This window comes from Fulmarus glacialis, unplaced genomic scaffold (genome assembly GCF_000690835.1).
Source record: "Fulmarus glacialis isolate BGI_N327 unplaced genomic scaffold, ASM69083v1 scaffold12015, whole genome shotgun sequence".
In the NCBI taxonomy this organism is placed as follows: Eukaryota; Metazoa; Chordata; class Aves; order Procellariiformes; family Procellariidae; genus Fulmarus; species Fulmarus glacialis.
The window spans coordinates 22,358-41,518 of record NW_009211235.1 but is presented as its reverse complement, the minus strand read 5'-3'; the positions used below and the strand labels follow the sequence as shown (position 1 = coordinate 41,518).

General features: G+C 39.5%; 1 protein-coding gene across 4 annotated transcripts in view; it reads left to right on the top strand.

The window, feature by feature from the left end:
- Window positions 1-19,161, top strand: part of TPD52L1 (tumor protein D52-like 1) — a 38,543-nt gene that overhangs the window by 8,888 nt on the left and 10,494 nt on the right. For 3 of the 4 annotated variants that reach the window (XM_009577472.1, XM_009577476.1, XM_009577475.1), the window contains one exon: window positions 12,866-12,967. In XM_009577472.1, the coding sequence (XP_009575767.1) occupies window positions 12,866-12,967 (102 nt within the window). Of the gene's footprint in view, window positions 1-12,865; window positions 12,968-18,994; window positions 18,998-19,161 lie in introns of all 4 variants that reach the window. The other variant, XM_009577474.1, reaches the window with a different exon arrangement.

Here is a 19,161-nt window from a genome sequence, read left to right as displayed (position 1 = left end):
CCACCACCACCACCAAAACATTAGCAGCTATTTTAAAAAAAAGTACCGTCATTTGAATTATAAAGAATACTGGCAGGGTTGATTGATGTGTGACTCTGTTTAATTCCTGCTTTTAGTTGTCCAAAAGAAACAAAAAAAAAATTTTTGGAGTAACTATACCATCTTTGAGGTTATCATAAGTCCTATGTACGTCGACTTTTTTGTTATTTTCCAGCAGCGTGTTCTTAGGCAAGTCTCTGAAGCCTCTCACAGCCTTGGTTTACCACTGTGCAGAATGGGTAACTAGTTCACAAGTGTTCAGTGAAACTCGCCTTGCGTAATGTGTAAGCACCTTCTGTTCCCAGGGTGAAAGGTAATGCAGAAATGTGAAGAAATGTTACTCCACTGCTGTTGTTGAAATGGTTTAACTTGATTTTTTTTTTTTTCTGAACCAGACCAATTGTACAGTGGAATTCTGTAGTCTAAGTCAGTTGCTGCCTTTCAGGAGGGTGCCTTTTAAAAATGGACCAGTTGTTGGATGAGAAAGTAGGGGAGGGAGGTTATTTGAGCTGCAGCTTGCTGCCAGAAAGTACTGGTGCAAGCCTTTTGTCTCACATAGGGAAGGAGTTAAAAATACACATATGGACATAGTGATAAGACCTATCCTGAATCTGCCACAAAAAAATGTTCAAACCCAGGATAGGTGGTGTTACTTGTAAGCTTCAAACACTTTTTGCTCTGTATCTCTGGTGGAGCGTCACTGAGAGAGATGGTGAATAAAACTATGAATTCCAAAGCTCTAGGAAGGCCGTGATAATTACTGAAGGGCTCAGCTTCATACTGATCTTTATCCTTACGCATATGAACATACCATATTGCTCTAAAATTTTTTAGGCTGAATTAATAGCAACATTGGTAGAAAGAACCACCCACCTTTTGTCAAGCGCTGTCTGAAAAGTTATTTGATTTTTTTTTTTCTCAATTGACAACTGAATTTGACACTTTTAGGGAGTAGTAAGAGTGAGCTTCTCCACAACAGAGCTGAGCTGGGAGTTGACAGCAAGGCAAGCAGGGCAGTGTCATCACCCATGAAGGAACAATCCCACAGTACCTGAACAAAGAGAGCAGAGCAGGTCCAGTGACAGTAAACAGGGTCAAGTGAAGAGTTCAGATCTCCAGGTGAGTCTGTAGTGATGAGCCAGGTCCAAGATCAACCCAGAAAGTCACATCTGTGGGTCAAGATCAGTGAGGTACCTGGCCAGATACAGGCATCGGTAATGTATCTCAGGCAAGGACCAAGGGCTTAAACACATTCTAAGTTTTAGCATAGCTCCCAAGCGAAGGCGGGAGGAGCCTAACAAGGCTTCTCCCAACTCTCTCACACAGCACTGTCACCACAGTCTTACCCAAGGTGACACAGTTGTGCCATGTTAGAGCTGGCCTTGAGCCCAGATGGCCAAACCCATGGGTGGAAAGAGTTTGCAGTGCCTCTTCGTGCACTCAAGGCCCTGACAGAGACTTGGAAAAAATACGTAAAAATGTACATTTTTACATCAAAATAATCATTCTTTGTATTTTAATGAGAAGTCAAATAAGGCATAAACCCCTTAATAGGAAATGTAGTTTGTATGTCTCCTATCTCTAACTTTTGGACAGTTTCTCAGCTAGATCCTATTTCTCATGACATGTCACTAACAGGGTTGCCCATGCCAGCTTGGTGAGGATGTCTGGCATGTGCTAGGAGAGGATAGTCTAGTGACACTGAGCTTTAGAAGAGAGGAGGGGCACAAGACACCCGAACTAGAGTTACTGGGAGACACTAGCAAAATTTTGAAACAAAAACTTTCATTTTTACTTGAAATTTGGTAGCAAATTCCAAGACAGCTTTTCATTTTCCCTTCACAATGTTGCCATTTTCCACAAGGATCGAGAGACTTAAGAGACTTTATCAGTATGGTAGCTGCTACTTGTTATCTAAGATGAGTTTCAAAACCAACAAGCCATTAGGTGATGAGTGTCCTCAAGTAGTTACATGAAACTGAGCAACAGGAGTCCATTTGTGCCCTTGAAAATCCTGATGTCCATGGTCCAACTGCTATGTAATTCTGGCTGACACTGATGCCAGTACAAATCATGGTAATCTGGCATTCTTCAGAAGGAATATGTTAAGTAATAGAGGTAATTCATTTTTGCTGCACCAAAATAGCAATGGGATAGCATTACTTACTAAGATTCTCTGATTTAGTAAGGATGAAAAGCCTGTTTTAAAAAGTAAAAGTTCAAAATATTTACATGCCTGTACTTTAGGCTTCTAAATCCACAATTAGAATCACAGAATCACAGAATCGTTAAGGTTGGAAAAGACCTCTAAGATCATCAAGTCCAACCGTCAACCCAACACCACCATGCCCACTAAACCGTGTCCCTAAGCGCCTCATCTACACGTCTTTTAAATACTTCCAGGGATGGTGACTCAACCACTTCCCGGGGCAGCCTGTTCCAAGGCCTGACCACTCTTTCAGTAAAGAAATTTTTCCTAATGTCCAGTCTAAACCTTCCTTGATGCAACTTGAGGCCATTTCCTCTCGTCCTATTAGTCATTTTAAATTTTAAAAAGACCTGCTTCTAAGGAGGCAAATTTTGCTTTCATTCAGTCTTACTGGGTTTTTGTAGCTGCTGTGCTTTTCTGGAAATTAAAACCACTTTTCTTTAACGGGGAACTTTTCAAAGCCACAGAGAACAATTAAGCACCAAATTTTTGTCCTCTTGTTAATAATCTTTTTAAGCTCTCCATTCAGGGATGCATTCTTAGGGTTAAAGTGGACTTAGAGGCAGAGGGGTGGACTTCTCTCAGAAACAGTTCTGTAAAGTGTGTCTGAACAAGCAGTTAAGACTTACGACTAACGCACAGGATGGATGCCACCTGGAATGACTAAATTTAAACTTGAGATTCTGACTGTTTTTCAGCATTTACATTTTAAATGGCTGGCCACGGATAGCTTAGGAGTTAGCCTGAGCATGCTGACATGTACATGTCAGAAATTGTCATCAAAGGATTGTTATGATTAAAAAGAAAAAAAAAGTCATAGTTTTGATACTGAGGAAAGTTAGAGCTGGAGGTCAATGGGCTGATGTCCTCCATAGATTGAAGATTATGTCAGGCTCAACATACAGTTTTGTACAAAGTCTGTTTCCTTGTCATTAATTCATGCTTTAAGGTATGCAAAAGCAATTCTAACTACTTGCAATAAGACATTACATTTGCAACAGTACTGTGCAGCTTTTTTTTGTATCAAATCAGCTTTTTTTTTATCAGCTTTGTTTTTTTCTAAAGAAAACCTGTAATGTTGTTTTCATTTTTCAACCTTGTATGAAATACACCTGGAAGTCATTCACCTATTATGATAACCAGAATCATAATGCTTTTTTCAAGTTCCTTGTTCATTTCCTCTGCTATTCTAAAGTGCACTGATTTTTAGTATAATCTATGTGTTAGGGAAGGCAGGGGGTTCTACTATAGAGGATATCAGTAACTAGAGAGCAAATGATTGCCTCAAGTTTAATTTGCTTTCATAGTGGTAAGGCATTCAACTGGAATGACTTCCCCCCCACAGCTTTTTAAAGATCAGGTTCCCAATGAATAGAGGTGGGTGGATATGCAGATAGCTTCTAGCAATGCAGTTTTTTAATTTATATTTTAAACATAGATAATTCATTCTTATTTAGATGCTAGAAGCAGGGTAATGTTGGCGGATTTTGAGGTTATTTATTTTAGCTTAAGAAATCATTAAAAATATCTTTACAGGGATATTTACAAAGACCATAATTGAGCTTTTCTAATTAACATTTTGCTACAAAGGAAAGGTTTTATATAACCTGAATGCAGTATGTTTACTTAGTTAAAGCTTTTTGATTGGTGGTGCTTCAATAAAGTTCCCACAGTTCTCTCTAGCTTTCCATACTTTAGATTTTCTCTGCATAGTGCATTAAGGTAAGAAGATAGCTTCTGTAAAGATTGACCTAGTTTTGTACAGAATCACAGAATAGTTGAGGTTGGCAGTGATGTCAGGAGACTGTCCAGTCCAACTCCCCCTTTCAGAGCAGGGTCAGCTAAAGCAGGGTACTCAGGACTATGTCCAGTCAGGTTTTGAATATCTCCAAGGATGGAGATTCTACAGCCTCTTTGGGCGACCTGTTCCAGTGTTCAATGACCCTTCCTGTGAAAAACCTTTTTCTTTTGTTTAAATATTTCTTGCATTCAATTTGTGCCCATTGCGTCTTGAACCTTCACTAGATACCACTGGGAAGAGTTTGCCTCTGTCTTCTCTACTCCCTTTCATCAGGTTATTTATACACATTGATGAGATCCTCCCATGAGCCATCTCTTCTCTAGGCTGACCAGTCCCAGCTTTCTCAGCCTTTCCTCATATGAGAGATGCTCCAGTCCCTTAGACATCTTTATGGCCCTTCACTGGACTTGCTCCAGTGTGTCCAGGTCTGCCTTGTACCGGGGAACGCAGAACAGAATCCAGCAGTCCAGGTGTGGCCTTAACCGGGGCTGAGTAGAGGGGAAGGATCATCTCCCTCGACTTGCAATCACTCTTCCTAATGCAGCCCAGGATAATGTTAGCCACCTTTGCTGTGAGGGCACATTACTGACTCATGTTCAACTTGTCCACCAGGACCCCAGGTCTTTTTCTGCAAGGCTGCTTTCCAGCGGGTTGGTTCCCAGCCTCTACTGACGCGTGGGGTTATTAATCCCAAACTGCAGGACTCTGCATTTCCCTTTGTTGAACTTCATGAGACTCCTGTTGCCCCATTTTCTTCAGACAGTCAAGGTCCCAAGTAATAGAATTCTTCAATGCAGTCACAGAATTGCATTGCATTATATATGGAGAAGGTTACAAGTGTTACTTTATCCTCCTCGCCAGTCCCTCACGGGAAGCACTAGGGACATAGATCCACAAGGTACCTTGGCCTTTGCTAAGCATATATGTTGCAACCATGCTCAGCTTTGTCTGTCCCGCAGCTTTTAATTTGGTTCTCGTCTGTACTTCTCTGGAAAAAAACAGTAGGACATTATAGTGTTGTCTTCTCCGGAGATACTTCGATACTACTGGGTTTCTAAGGAGCGGTTGAATCTATAAAATTACTCACCAATAGCCTCACGCCAGCCTAATAGTTCCCAGAAGCTCTTTTGTTATTCTTTCTTGAAATGTTAGCAACTGTTAGAAGGCATAAGCCTCCTCTGTTTTAAATGGATAACCTTTCAACCCGTGGATGGAATAGTAATATAACTACAGAGATAGCTTCAAGGGAGATGAAAATGGTTGGTTTTGCTGCTAACTCCCCCCTAAAACAATATTCCAGACGTTCAGACCACTGTAAGCAGCAGTTCTGCCATGGCCAATAAATTATTAGAATAGCTAAAAACTTAAAGAAAACCCATTCTCTCCTTGAGGGCTGTAGTAGTGAAATGTCTCAAAGCCCATATACTTAGTGATTCCAACCAGGGCACTGGGAAGCCTTTGATGTGATGGAAAGTGGACCCAATGCAAGACTGGAATCTCACAAAGCTATGTTTTCAAAATGACTTTTCATCTTTTGCCCTCACAGACAAAAATTATCACTTGTTTTAGAAGGGGAAAATCTCATGAATTAGAGGCCAGAATCAAGAGAACTGTAAGTGCTAACTCCGAACAGCATGTCTCCTAGACAGGCCTGGGGTGGTGGCTGTCTTTTGAAGGGAAAGTTTCAATATTGCTCTCCTCTTACATGTAGTACTTAGCTGAGCTTTGGGACAAGAGTATTCAACGTGGACTTGGCCTTTCCCTCCAGAGACAGTGTCTCTTCGCTGACTACTTGTTGAAAACTATGTGAGCAAGCTTAGTTCTGCCGATAGGGAACCTGAGGGCAATTGTGTGCGTTTCCACAAATAGTAGGAACTTCATGTTTTGTAATTCAAATTTCTGCCAGGTAATGAGAAAGTAGAAAGTAATAGTTGCGCTGCATGTGTTTTGGACTTAAAATCTGTGCTACCTGCAGTCTTCATTGGTATAACTTTAAATATGTAGTAATGTGTTCCAGAGTTTCAGAATTTTCTCAGGAAGTCAGATATAATTTGTGGACAACTGCAGCCCTACTGTGACTTTTAGGAATTCGGTATACCATGTTCCCACACACATACTTGTTATGAGTGGTAGTAAAAGAAATGTGGGTGTTTCTGTTCATTGCAATGTGTAATCACCTTTTGACATTTTCTTCTGTAAATTTGCAAGTAAATGTAGCAGTTGTGTAAGTGAAGGAACAGGGATGTTAGCTTTAGCAAGCACAGTACTTGCGTGTGAGCCTGTGCTATATGGAAGTAAAGGGAGCCTCTCCCCTTGTGACTGACTTTGTGTCCTTTGGGTCGGGTCAGATCAGGCAACGTTCATGCCTTCTTCAAAGACAATTTTTTTGCCACTGTTCCACATGTATCTCTGGCCTTGAACTTGGAAGGGTGCACTAATGGAAAATAAGGTTGGAGAAAGGACTTTGAGAAGTTAACTTAGCCTATTCTTATTTTCTAAAAGATGTATGTCCACTTGTTTTACCCAGAAGCTTCAGCTAATAGAAATTCCCCAGCAATGTCAGGTGATCTGTTCCAGATCAGTGAATATAGTGTTAGTTTCTCAGGGAAGAGACCACTATAATTATGATTGTGCACGAGAAAATATATACACATATATTATAGATATCTGTATGTATGTATATCTAACTGTAAGGAGGGGAAGCCTGAATGTAAACTGGAATCTCTGAAATGACCAGGATTAAAAATATCCAGGAAAGGGTCAGTGGAAAGGGGACAGGGGAAAAGGAAGAAAAGGAAAAGGAAAGGAAAGGGAGAAGTGGAAGGAAAAGGAAGAACAGAAATGAAGGAAAAGGAAAGAGAAAGAAGGAAAAGGAAAGGAAATGGAGGGAGGAAAGGAAAAGAGAGGGAAGGGGAAAGGAAAGAAGAAAGGGAGAGGAAGAAAGATGAAGGAAAGAGAGGAAGAGGAGAAAGCAAGGGGAAAAAAGGAGAGGACGGGAAGGGGAAGAAAGGAAAAGGGAGGGTGGGATATGTTTAATCTGCGTAATTTTGTTGATCGAGTGTACAGTATAGAGCCCACAGACAGTTTTATTGGCATAGTTTAAGATGTGATGAACTGTCAAGTTTCAGCCTGGAATGTCTTAAGCTCATCTGTGCTTAAGCCAACGTATTGTGGCTTTTCTACCTGGAGATCAACTGTACCACAACTGCTTGTTTTTCCCCTATTCTACGCTGCATTGCACAAATAGTGCCTTTCACACAATTGTATCCCCAATTTTTCCCAAGGTTTTGAAGATTACAGTACAGGACAGCACAGAATATTTGTCACCTTTGTCTGGCACCTTTCCTGACCCGTGACTCTCTCCAGCCTACTAAGCAGTCATTGTCCGTGTGCTGTGCACGTTTTTCTGGCTGCAGGCAGGTCCCCTGCGACCTGCAGAGGTTTGGTTCCCTCAGCTCTGCCCTTCCTCAGCTCTGTGGGAGAGGAACCACCTGGGGCATACTTCCTTTGACTGATTTAGGCATATGTACCCATCCAAGTGCCAGCACAGTTTCAATTCATTCTTAACATACCTGGCAAAGGGAAGAATGTCTAAAAAAGTACGTCTGTTGTTGTTTGGTTTTGAAGTTGGAATGAATTTCAGGTGAACACTAAAAAAAACCAGCCCCACAACACCTTAGAGTGCATTTGTGGGGAAAATGGCAATATGAATGCTCTTTGAGAATGTTTTATGTACACATTACCTGCCATTCATATATGCATTTATTTCATTTGAGCATTAGCATAATTTAGTTAATGCTGAGCCCCGTTTTTCACAGAAAATCAACAGAAAAATAGTTTACTAGCTGAGAATTTCTCAGAGACCCAGATGCTTTACATTGATTCCAGAAACGTCATTAAGCTGACTAATCGTTTGAAAAGTAAAAAGAAGCAAGCTCCATAGGGCATGGCTTGTGCTACCAGGCTCTGCTCTACTGTATGGTTTTGTTGTTAATTGTTTGCATTTTGTTGCGTCTTGTGTAAGCTTTATCACAGAAGAGGGTTTCTCAAATGGATTAATTTTGCCAGCAAGCATTGATGGAGAGGCACAATGCTGAATGAAGATGTACTAATTAGCAGATGTAATTTTAATTACTAATTTTACAGAAACTGAATTTAAATTCTTTATAATTTACTGTAGTAGGTCGAATGTACAGCTTGCCATGCAAAATACGAATACTGTATTTGTAGCCTACTTCTGTCAGCAGTCCATGTACTGCACCTATGAAGGCAGATTAGATTTAACTCTGCCACGTGAAGGGCAATTCTGTACTGAGTTGAGATGAGATCAGATAGCGTGCAGTATGATTATCCTGTCTTATCCTGCAGATGATATTGGTCATTTAAACATCTAGTTCTCTGACCTCTCTCTATGTCTGCTGCCTGGCTATACTTTATATGAAGCACTATTTCCTTCGCACATTGTGTTTTATGAAACAGTATCTTCTTTCATTTGCTTTCACTGGCTGTAAAAATCAGCTAGTGAGACCTGGTTGTCATACGATAGTACAACCTAAATGCAGTATATGAAACTGTCAGGTGAAAAAGCAGTCAAAATATGCTGCAAATCTATTTTGCCTAATTAGTATGTTACAGTACCGGAGATGTGAGTTATCTTTAAAGCTTCTTTTAAATGTTGGGCATATTATCAGAATATAACTTGCAATATCAGCATATTTTATGATAACCTCTAATAATCAGTTTTATAAACAATTCCTTTTGTTAAAGAAATACCCTATTTTAAAAACCAATTATAATCGGAAGATGATGGATGAAATTCTTAGGTGAATGTCATGTAAAAAGGTAATGTTCAAAATGACACAGGTGAGTTTTATTTACAAGTTTACAATTGTGACAGCAATTCACATACCATGTTTGTTTAATCTTTGTTGTCTATGAAATACATTATAAATATTTACTGTTAAGTGCTAAGTGAAAAGCATGGAATATGATCCTTGTTAGCCACTACCAGCAATTCTTCTGTGCTATGGAGTATGTTTAGATGCCACAAAAACAGAGAAGGCATTTCTACTCTAACTGTATAAATGAAGTAGCCTGTTTCTACTTTTACTAATGCTACTGGGCATCTGGCATAATGCTGTTAAACTCAGGGAGCTTATGGTGACTTTGTGTTAGTGTAAGAAAGGCATAGAGCCTAATGATGGATTTGTGTAAAAATGAATGCCGTGGGTTGGATGGAAGGTGGTATTTCTTGAATCTCTGTTGTCCTAAATTCTCTGAGTTTGTTTCTGCTGGATCATTTCTGCCTTAAGGTTCAGGGTCACTGACCTTATTTCAGCCGATGGCTGACTGCCTGTTGAGATGCTGTCACCTGCCTTGATGAGCTGGGTGGTCAGTACTTGCCCAACGATTGCCAGCAATGGCTGCTCAAAGGATGAGAGTGTACAGCTATTGTAGACGACTTAGCATGTTGGAGCAGTTGGTGGTGTTAGGAGGGCTTAAGCCATATGTACAGCACTTTCTCCAATGAATAAATGTTAGTAGGTCTTACCTGGAATATTCAACTTTATTTCTGCTCTTAAAGGTTTCTGGAAATTATGTAAGCTGTTCAGTGCATTAAAACAAAACTGCAAACTGGTGCATGTTACATGAGGATATGAAAATTGCTGGCTCAGATTATTAATGCTACATACAACTGAGAATATTCCCAGAAGTGGGAGAGAATATGTTGGAGATCATTGTTACCAGAGTGTTTGGCAAGGTATCAAATGAATACTGTAAATATGACATAACTATGATGATAAAAATATCTGAGCCAAAATACTGTGCTGTATATCAATACAAAGCATAACTAACTACAGTAAGGCGATGTGCTCTGCAGAAAGATAATTTATTTATGAAGAAGGCATAGTGATACGCATAATGCTGGAGAGACAGGGATGGGGGGGCTTGATTTTTAAGCTAACTATCAGTGAGCTCTACTGAGAGGCTAATTACTGTTTCTTGTCTCTGCTGACAGGTATTGCATGTTGCACTCCATTTTTACCTTTGTTATTTTTTTGTTCCTTAAAGCTCTTGTTCAGCATTGCCAGCGGGGGGAGAGGGGGGAGGTTCATGTCAAAGGTCATTTTTGCTGAAGTTGATGCTGAAAAAAGACCAGTTGTGTAACACTCTTAGTTGGATTTACGCTGTTATGTAATGTCAAAAGCATTAGGAACATAAATGCAGTGTCCGTGTCTTCCTTGCTAGTGGAAATACTGGGGAGGATGTTAGGTTTATGGGATTTACAGAGGAAACACAACATAGTTGGAATGCCAAAATCAGTGTCGTTTCAGCCAATTCTCAGAAAGTGTGTTCTGACCAACGTAACGTTCAGAAATATGTAGAGGACTCTAATGTTTCTCAATTAAAGTTGAGTCTGTCTGCTGTATGGGGCATTTGGGACTATTCTCTTAACAGTTTAACGCAGTGTGAAGAACCTGCAGCAGAAAGGTAAGACATGGAGATGTTTTTTCATAAAGCTAAATACGCCTGCGAATAAAATGAACTCCAAGGTGTCTTTTTAGAAAAATATAGTTCGGAAGGATATCTGCAAAGTATTTTGCTAGTTACAGTCAACGTATACGTAAATACATTCTGCTACCATGGACCTTTTAGACCTGGAAGTCAAGTTTTGGACTTTGTTTTGTTGTCAGCAAGATTCCACTTGTGCTGAATGGTTTAGGAAACTTCTCTGTTAGGAAAAAGTCTAAATACTTGCATGCAATAATGTAGGCATTTTAAGAAATGCCTATATCTATATCTATATATAAAAATCCACAGGCATTAAAATATTAGATTTTTTTTTTTCGTAGGCAATACGTACCAAAAAGCTGTGTGTTCATAGTTTGACTGAAGCATCATTAATGGCAATTTTAGAGTCTCATCCCACTCTAGTTTATGTGAGAGTATGTCCACTCAGCAAGAGAATGACGGAGCTATTAAACTAGTTAAGCTAGAGAATAAGGCCTCAGTGAAATAAGAGCATTACAATCTTGCTCTGTCCAGGGACAGACAGCAGGGCTGAGAAGAAAGGAGACCCAGTGAAAACAATCTTTTCGGTCTTCTTTGTATTCTGCCAGAAGAAATAAAACAGGCATAACCAGTGCTCCTACCTTTCTAATTATAATTTGTGCTCCTTCTGTCACTGTTACAATGTTTTAGCCCTTGTTGTCGTTCAACATTGTGCACGTGATTGATTCAGCTTGTCTAACTCTAGTTTTCTAGAGATTTGGTACCCTGGTCTAAGTTGACAGTCCCTGTAGACTGCCTTGCTAGTCAGTGAAAACAGAGACAAGCGCCTTCATAGAACAAGCCATTTCACTTGCCAGTTTTAGAACTTGTTAGATCAGTAGTCTGTAAGATATTTTATGGCTTAGGAACATAAAATCAAAGAATTTTTCCCAACACAAATAAATTGTTGATAGACTGTTGTCCGAAAGGATAGAGCATTACTTGGCATCTGCCTTCTAACCTGTGTTTTGTACAACACAGTCCTCAATGGAGGACTTTCAGCAATAGGTGCTGCTAGGTCTAAAAGGAGCCGACATAAAATGTGATGTGTTGTATTGCAAATGTTAATCTTCTCTTATTTCCCCTCCTGCCCCCACAAAGTTATATTGCTTTCATATACCTAAAAGTAAGAAGAAAATACTCTGTTTCAGGAATTAGGCAGTGGGATTTTTTTATTAATTTCCAGTGTATTTTGGTACACATTTGCAATCTTAGAGATTTTGTTCAAAGGAGAAGCAGAACCAGTGGAATTCTATTTCTGAATTTTTCATGATTATTTCTTCAGTTCTTGTCTGCCAACACACACCACAGGATACAAGACTGATTATAATGTGCTCTGCCTTTGTTACTAGGTCAGTACTTCTAATTCTGATCTTGTCTGCGTCACTGGGAGTATCAGATAGTTTACTCGGAAGGAAGCTTCTGACATGCTCAGAGTTAGTTTACTCAGCAAAAAAGCATCTGTGCAGAAAAGCTTATTGATTACTCTGAGAATGCAACTTAACTGGACTGAAGGGTCTATGTGGGTCAGAGCATATATTCCAGATCAGTAAATTAAGATGATTCTGTGTTTGAATGTGTATGCTATACATGAAATGAGTGACTTCTAAAAGGATTCAGTGCTATTAAGAATATGAATTCACTGGCTAGATTTTTTCATCTTTCTTTGTCTCTCCCAAAACCTTCTTCTATTAAAGAAATTTTTAAAAAGTAAAATTGTAGCATATGGAAACAGATTCAATCAATTTTGTCTAATTTGAAATATCAATAAATCATTTTGAAGTGCGTCTTTTAAAGGTACCTAATATGTATATGAACGGAAGAGCAGAGTTTATATGTCCTGATTCTTTTCTATGCTTTAGAAAACAGATTTTGCTACCAAGTCAGTGTCTGCTGCGAGAACGCTTATTTGATGTAAATTTACAGAAAATGTATCAAACAGGTATTCAACAAATCACTGCATTCTACTTTTAAACAGCTTGTGCTCACCCACTCAAGGGATGTTACCTGCAACGGGGAGAGACACAGTAAAGGATTGCTCTGGAGAGCGTTTTGCTCACATGAGGATTAAACTGCATTTAGGAAGCTGTGCAGAAGCGGGCATCTTTGTAATCTGTTTTGTGCTACAGTTACTGTTTTCTTAACCTCTCAGTGGATGGGACTTTAAGGTGTGGAAATAAGGGAAAAGGGAATTAATTGTAGGGGATTGTAGCCTCTCTTTTTTTAATGCTTATCACTATTTCTGTTCTATTTTTTGTTTTCAGTTACAAGAAAACACATGAGACCCTGAGCCATGCAGGACAAAAAGCAACAGCAGCTATCAGCAATGTAGGAACTGCTATCAGCAAGAAGTTCGGAGATATGAGGTATAGGGATCTGCTGCTTCTCTGGTCTTATTTTGAGGACAAAAAGTATAAGTCATTTGTCAGCTCTTCTTTTCCTTCTGCATTAGTGTTTTAAAGGTTCAACTACTTTGTAGTCAGAGTATTTTACAACATTCATGGTTTCAACCAAAAAGAAGGGATAATGATGAATGAAGATATCATTCTTATTTGAGTCCTGGTTTAAAAAAAAAGTACAATTTGAAATCCTTTTGGAATAACTTTGCAAGGTCAAGGAAATGTACAAGTAAAATGGAGCAAAAAATTGCTCTTAGATCTTTATTAACCCAATTTTATTCATACATGGATTCTGGAGACCAATATCATCTGAAGAAAACAAGCCTGCCTTGGAGCTGCTTGTGGAAAGATATTTCAGGCTATTTTTTATCAGCTTTTTCAAGATGTACAAAGGCAAAGTTTTGTTCTGCAGTTGTATGGATAAAAAAAGATATGATGAAAGTAACAGGAGTTGAGGTCAGGAGAACTGTCACATAAATGCAACTTAAGTGTCAGGCTTTATATGTTGATATGTGTTTAAAAGTGTCAGTCTTGAAATTCCTCAGAATGAGAGCATAAATGAAGAAATTGTACACTGTAAACCAGCACTTAAGATTTTAGCTTGATAGCAGGATTACAGAACTTCTTCTCAAGTGTTTTAGGGAGTTGATTTTTTGTGATGAAACAAATGGGCAAGGGTAACTCTACAATATATTGTTTGAGCTGCAGAATTAGCGTCTCATTTATTAGAGATATTGGTATGTACTCACTTTTTTGGTCATTTTGTAATGTATGAGGTAACCATATCCTAAGATCTGTGTGAATCCATTTTACAGTATTTCAAATATATATGAGGTTTTTTTGCTGCAAATGGCTGAAGCATAGTTCTTGGCAGCTAAAACTTTTTTTTTTCCACTTTTTTACTTTTCATCTGAATCTTAAAAAATCTTTAGAGTCCCTCCTGTATACCTACCCTTTACATACAGCTTTATAAACCCTCTACAGAAGTATTGCTGTTTTTCTAGGTGAAACTAAAAAAGGAAAATCTTCATCACTGTATGATCTGCTTTACAATGTTTTTTTTTCCACATTGCAGTTTAAAATGGAAATCGGGTGAGTGACTTGCAACCAGGGTATGAACATAAACTAAGAATTGTTGGACTCCATGCAGTTAAACATCCATAGGTAGTATATGCCTAGAAAGGGATATAAGAATAAGGAGGCATGCAGTTACATTTTCCTAGTACTTTTTTTTAGCATTCAGCAATCTGAGAGCTGAAAACTTTCTAAAACAGAGGTTTGAGCTTTCATTTAAAAGTCTTTGAAGGGTTTTTCTTCATTAATTTATCTGGGGGTTTTTTATTTATTTTAACTTGTGTGAGCTTTTGACATTCATAACACCTCATGTCTCCCCAGGTGAAGAGATAGTTATGTGGTAAAGAAGTGTGTGGTTTATTTGTTCGTTCGTTCATTCCTTATTCTGAGTCTCCCTGATCTTTCCTTTGATGCCTTCTGGCTCTTCTATTACGAGAAACAGTGAGAGTAGTCCTTCTGCCATCCTTCATGTCTCTCATGATTTCCTGTGGTTTTATCGTATTTCACTTCAGTTCCCTCTTTTCCAGGCTGAAGCTCCAGTTGCATGAGTTGCTTTTTCCTACCTTCGTTTATTCTTACTGTCTTCCCTGCATTCATAGTTGTATTCTGTATTTTTGAGAAATGGATGAGATGCATGTGCTGCACGTGGCACCAGAATATCCTCTGTTTCATTTTCTGTTTTTTCCTAACACTTCCTCCTGTAACAAAGACAAGCCCACTGCTCAGTGAACAGATCCTGTTGCTGGTTCCATGCTTTAGATCCTACAGCAGTGACCAAAGAGTTGGTGTGCAAATACCTTGAACACTGGCTCTTGATCATAGAGGGAAGGATGACTCTAACAATTCAGTACTTCTCAGGTCCTGTTGCTTGCGCTTTGCATAGGGTGTGAGATCAACTGCAAAGGCAGAAATGTCTTCACTGTAATAGAGCATGTTTTTCCTTTAATATTTCCCTTAATTAATCACTGTTACCAGATTCCTTTGTCTTACCTATCAGTATCAACCCCACCCCCATGGTGATCATGCTTCTGACTAGCACTTGGAAAGCAGATGCGTGGTATTTATCCCATTAGCCCTTTAGCCAAGGGCTCAAAGCAGAGGCTAAGTCCCTAAGCATTTTGATTGATCTAGAAGCTTGTTTCTAGCAGCTTTCTTTGATCACAATTATTACCTTGAACCTGGTTGGGATTTTTTCAGGAAAATATGAACTACCAGCATTGCCATTTTTTGTGGATGCTTACTGTTTTCAGTTAAGTTCTCAGTTAGAGTTTTCTTGTCACTTGATGATGAAGCAGCAAGCGGTATCCCATAGTTACATAAAGTATGGCATGACTTGGGCCTTCTGCATCTGCTGAACATCCCAAATCTGGAGTAATGGTCAGTATGCTTCCCTCAGCAACAAAGCTGGCCTAAGATCTTGGCTCAACTTGGGCAGGTGCAGTTCTGTGTGGAGTCACACTGTAAACCTTGTCACTTAAATGACCTGGTTTTAAAAATCTTCCCCTCTCCCACTCCAATGCCAGCCATGTTTAGGGGAGTAAGCTGTAAGGGAGCATGCATTCTTTGTTCCATTGTTTGCAAATAATTTTATTTCAGTGATCTAGTATACGGATTATCACCGCCCCCTCCCATAAAGCTGATTTAAACACACATCAGATTCTGGCTTAATTCTCATGGTTAGGCATTAAGGCGGATAGTCACCAATGGCATCCAGATGCAAATCCCTGTTCTGCTTTCATTCTGAGCAGACAGTTGAAACTGATTTCTAAAATCCAGATGATCATCATAATTCCCAGTATGTTCAGCAGTCTGGTGTGTTTGGCCTTTAACCCCTGCCTGTGGCGATGGTGATTTTGAAAGAGCTTGCAGTCAGCCGGGCTCTAAATATCGAAGCCTGCCTTCTTTGTGAAACAAAATTCTGCTTCCCAGGTTGCCTGCTATGTCAACTGTAGAGAGCACCACATGAAACACATCTATGTCTGTTCTGAAGATGCAGGGTCTTAATTAATAACCTGAAAGATATTTCATCTTGTATTATCTCTAAAAATATTTACTATATTATTACTCTAAAATATCATATATCAGCAACAGGCCAGATAGGCTCCCCCGAATGTGCTATTTTGCTGTTTTAGAATTCAAGAAGATGAAATCTACAAGAAAGAAAGAAAAATGACAAAATTCCATGTGTCCCAAAGAACAGAGAAGCCACCCTGTTGGGACAAAGTGCTTTTCATGCAGCTGCTGTGCTTCTCTGTCATCCCCACCCCAGCTTCCCAGTGTCGCAATTCTCTAATTCATTTTGTGCATGAATAATCATTAGCATTTTACATCTTCTAAATTTGCTATTAATTATTAGTGCTTGTAAGGTCTCTTTACAGTTGTAATGCATTCTATTTAATATTATCATGTTACTAGAAATACCAGAAATGCGTATAAAACCAGTATACACCTGCTTTTGCTTTGGGATACAAACCAGGCACTAGTAATACAGTTAAGATAATAGATTCTTCATTAATAGCTCTTGTGATTAATGATATGCCATCAGGATTTTTTGTTGGCCCTCCACCCCCAACTCATATTATCTCATTTAACTTTTTCTGACATGTAGAAGGAAGGCAAAGGGGAAGAGGGGAGTCCCAGGTCACTCATAGGGCAGTAGCGTGGGCTCAAATCTCTCAGAAGTAGAGGTTGCACTGACATTTCAACATGGCTATTGCCATGTCAAGCACAGATGTGATACGAAGTTGAGCGTATTTATCCCTTGCTCCTTTGCGTACTGGTAAAGTTTGGATCTTTTCATGCAATACCGGTGGACTGCTCTGCAGCTGTCTATGTGGATCTAAGAGTTTCAGCCCTGCTGATGGCCTTTTTAGAAATAAGTTGTGATACCAAGTGGGAGACTTTCTGATTTTTTTGTTTGCTTTTAAAAAAAAAAAAAAAAAAAAGGAAACTACGTACACTACACTACTACATGCACACTACCACATACATTACTACTACACAAGTAAATGCATTTAAAGATTAAGCTCACAAAGGCATGCATGCAAATTAGGACGTCAGCAGTTATACTGCTTATATATCCTTCATTCAACTGTCTCTTACATTTTCTTTAATTACATGATCACACAGACCCCTTTCAAATTCAGTGCCTGGGATGAGCCAGCTCTAAAGATGAATAAAGGTAATATAATGCCTCATTCCTGCCAGGAGTTGCAAGGCACACGTGGAAAGAGACAGAAGACTGCAGGGAGGGAGAGCTTGGGGGCATGACTGTGGCAGTTGAATGTGCCCTTCAGAGACGACAGGAATCAGCACAGAGGGCACATGAGGTCCCAGAGGGGTGGAAGAAGGCAAAGTTCAACCCTCTGGAAAGGGGCAAGGGAAATACAAAGCAGAAACTGGAGAAATGCATTAACCTGTTATTTTCTAAGCATCTAGAAGAGAGCATGATGGCAAAAACCTAAAAGGGTTTGTCAAGAACTATTATCTTGAACTGACAGCACCTACCATAGAGGACGGAGGAGAGGCAGGAGGTGTGATAGAGCTTGACTTTGATAAGGCTGTCCATGCTGGTTTTGCTCCTGTAAGTGAACTAGAGAAATACAGTTTAGGTGTTACTGCTTTTGCAGGAAGAGGGCGTAGGGAGTTGAAAATTATTTTCAAACAATGGGTCTCAGTAGCTCACCATAATGCAGGATTTTGCAGGCATCTGTCCTGAGTCTGTTACTCTTCAGCATGTTCATTACAGATTTAGACGGTGGCATCATGTGTACACTTAAAATCCCCAGATGACTGCCGTGGGAGGGAATGCAAGCACTTTAGACAGCAGGATTAGAATTCAAATTTATTTTAAATGATAAAATAAAATTAAGTGTAAGGTGCTTTATTGACAGATGGAAAAAAATTAAAAGCAGAGGTGGGGAGCACTGACCAGCCAGCTGGGCAGTGGCTTTGCAGATGAGGGCCTAGCAAGTGCTAGGCTAGAGGCTCACAAATGCAGCAGGAGTCGATGCTGTCATGCTATTGTTGCTAATACATACTAGTAACACTTGCTGGAATTAAGAGTGTTGTCTATAAGATTCAGGAGAGAATTGCTCTAATGAGGACTCAGGTGGAGTATTCGGGCCAGTGCAAGGGCACTGCCCTTCGAAGGTTGTGCAGATGAATTGGAAGGAATGGGGAGAAAAATATTTAAAAAAAAAAAAAAAAATCCACTTTAGAAAACACAGCCAGTGAGAGTGTTTGAATGAGTTGGCTTTTAGGCTAGACAAATGTGGCTGAATAATGAAAGGAGAGGGAGGGTGTAGTAAGTTAATGTGAGAGATCAGGAAAAGCGTTCAGCTATAAAGCTGAACAGGGGCACAGGTTATTTCTGAAGGCTGTGAAATCTCTTTCATTGGAGGTTTTTAGAAGAGGTTAGGCCAATATCTGTTGGAGGTGGCTCAGGTATAATTAATCTGCTTTAGTGCTGTGGGAGTTTATTTTTGCTGTGCCTTTATTGTTGTGCCTTTTTGGGGTTTTTGTTGTGGTGGTGGAGTTTTTGCACAGCCTTTTTCTGTGCATTTCCAGGATTTCCATGATTTAGGGATGTTCTGGGCACTTAAAACTGTTACTGAACTTATTGGGAGCTGAATTCCTTGAAATACTGTAGCTGTCACACTCAAAACTACCATTCTTAAACCTCTGTCTCTGATAACCCCTATAAAGGAAATAGTAATATCGTCTTACTTCAGAATGTAATTTCATAAGCAGTTCTTTTGCTGATGGGTGAAGCAGTTGTCTTCTCTCATTTCTACTGACAGTCGCCCCTTCATTTGTGCTGGTTTTTAGAGCTCTGCAGTAACACAGATTTCCCTATCATATGGCTGTACAAGTATCTGTATTAGCATGGGGAACAGGGTGGCTGTTACTGGGAGTCAGCAGGTAGTAAAAGGAGGCTACGTATGGCAACAGTATTACTTAAGTTGGTCTAAGCAGAAATGTGGTGTGAAGATAAATCCATGAGTGTTTGGGAAGCACCAATATACATGATGATGAGCCCTGTAAATAACCCTGAAGAAATCAATGCTTTTCTTCAGAGCAAGGTA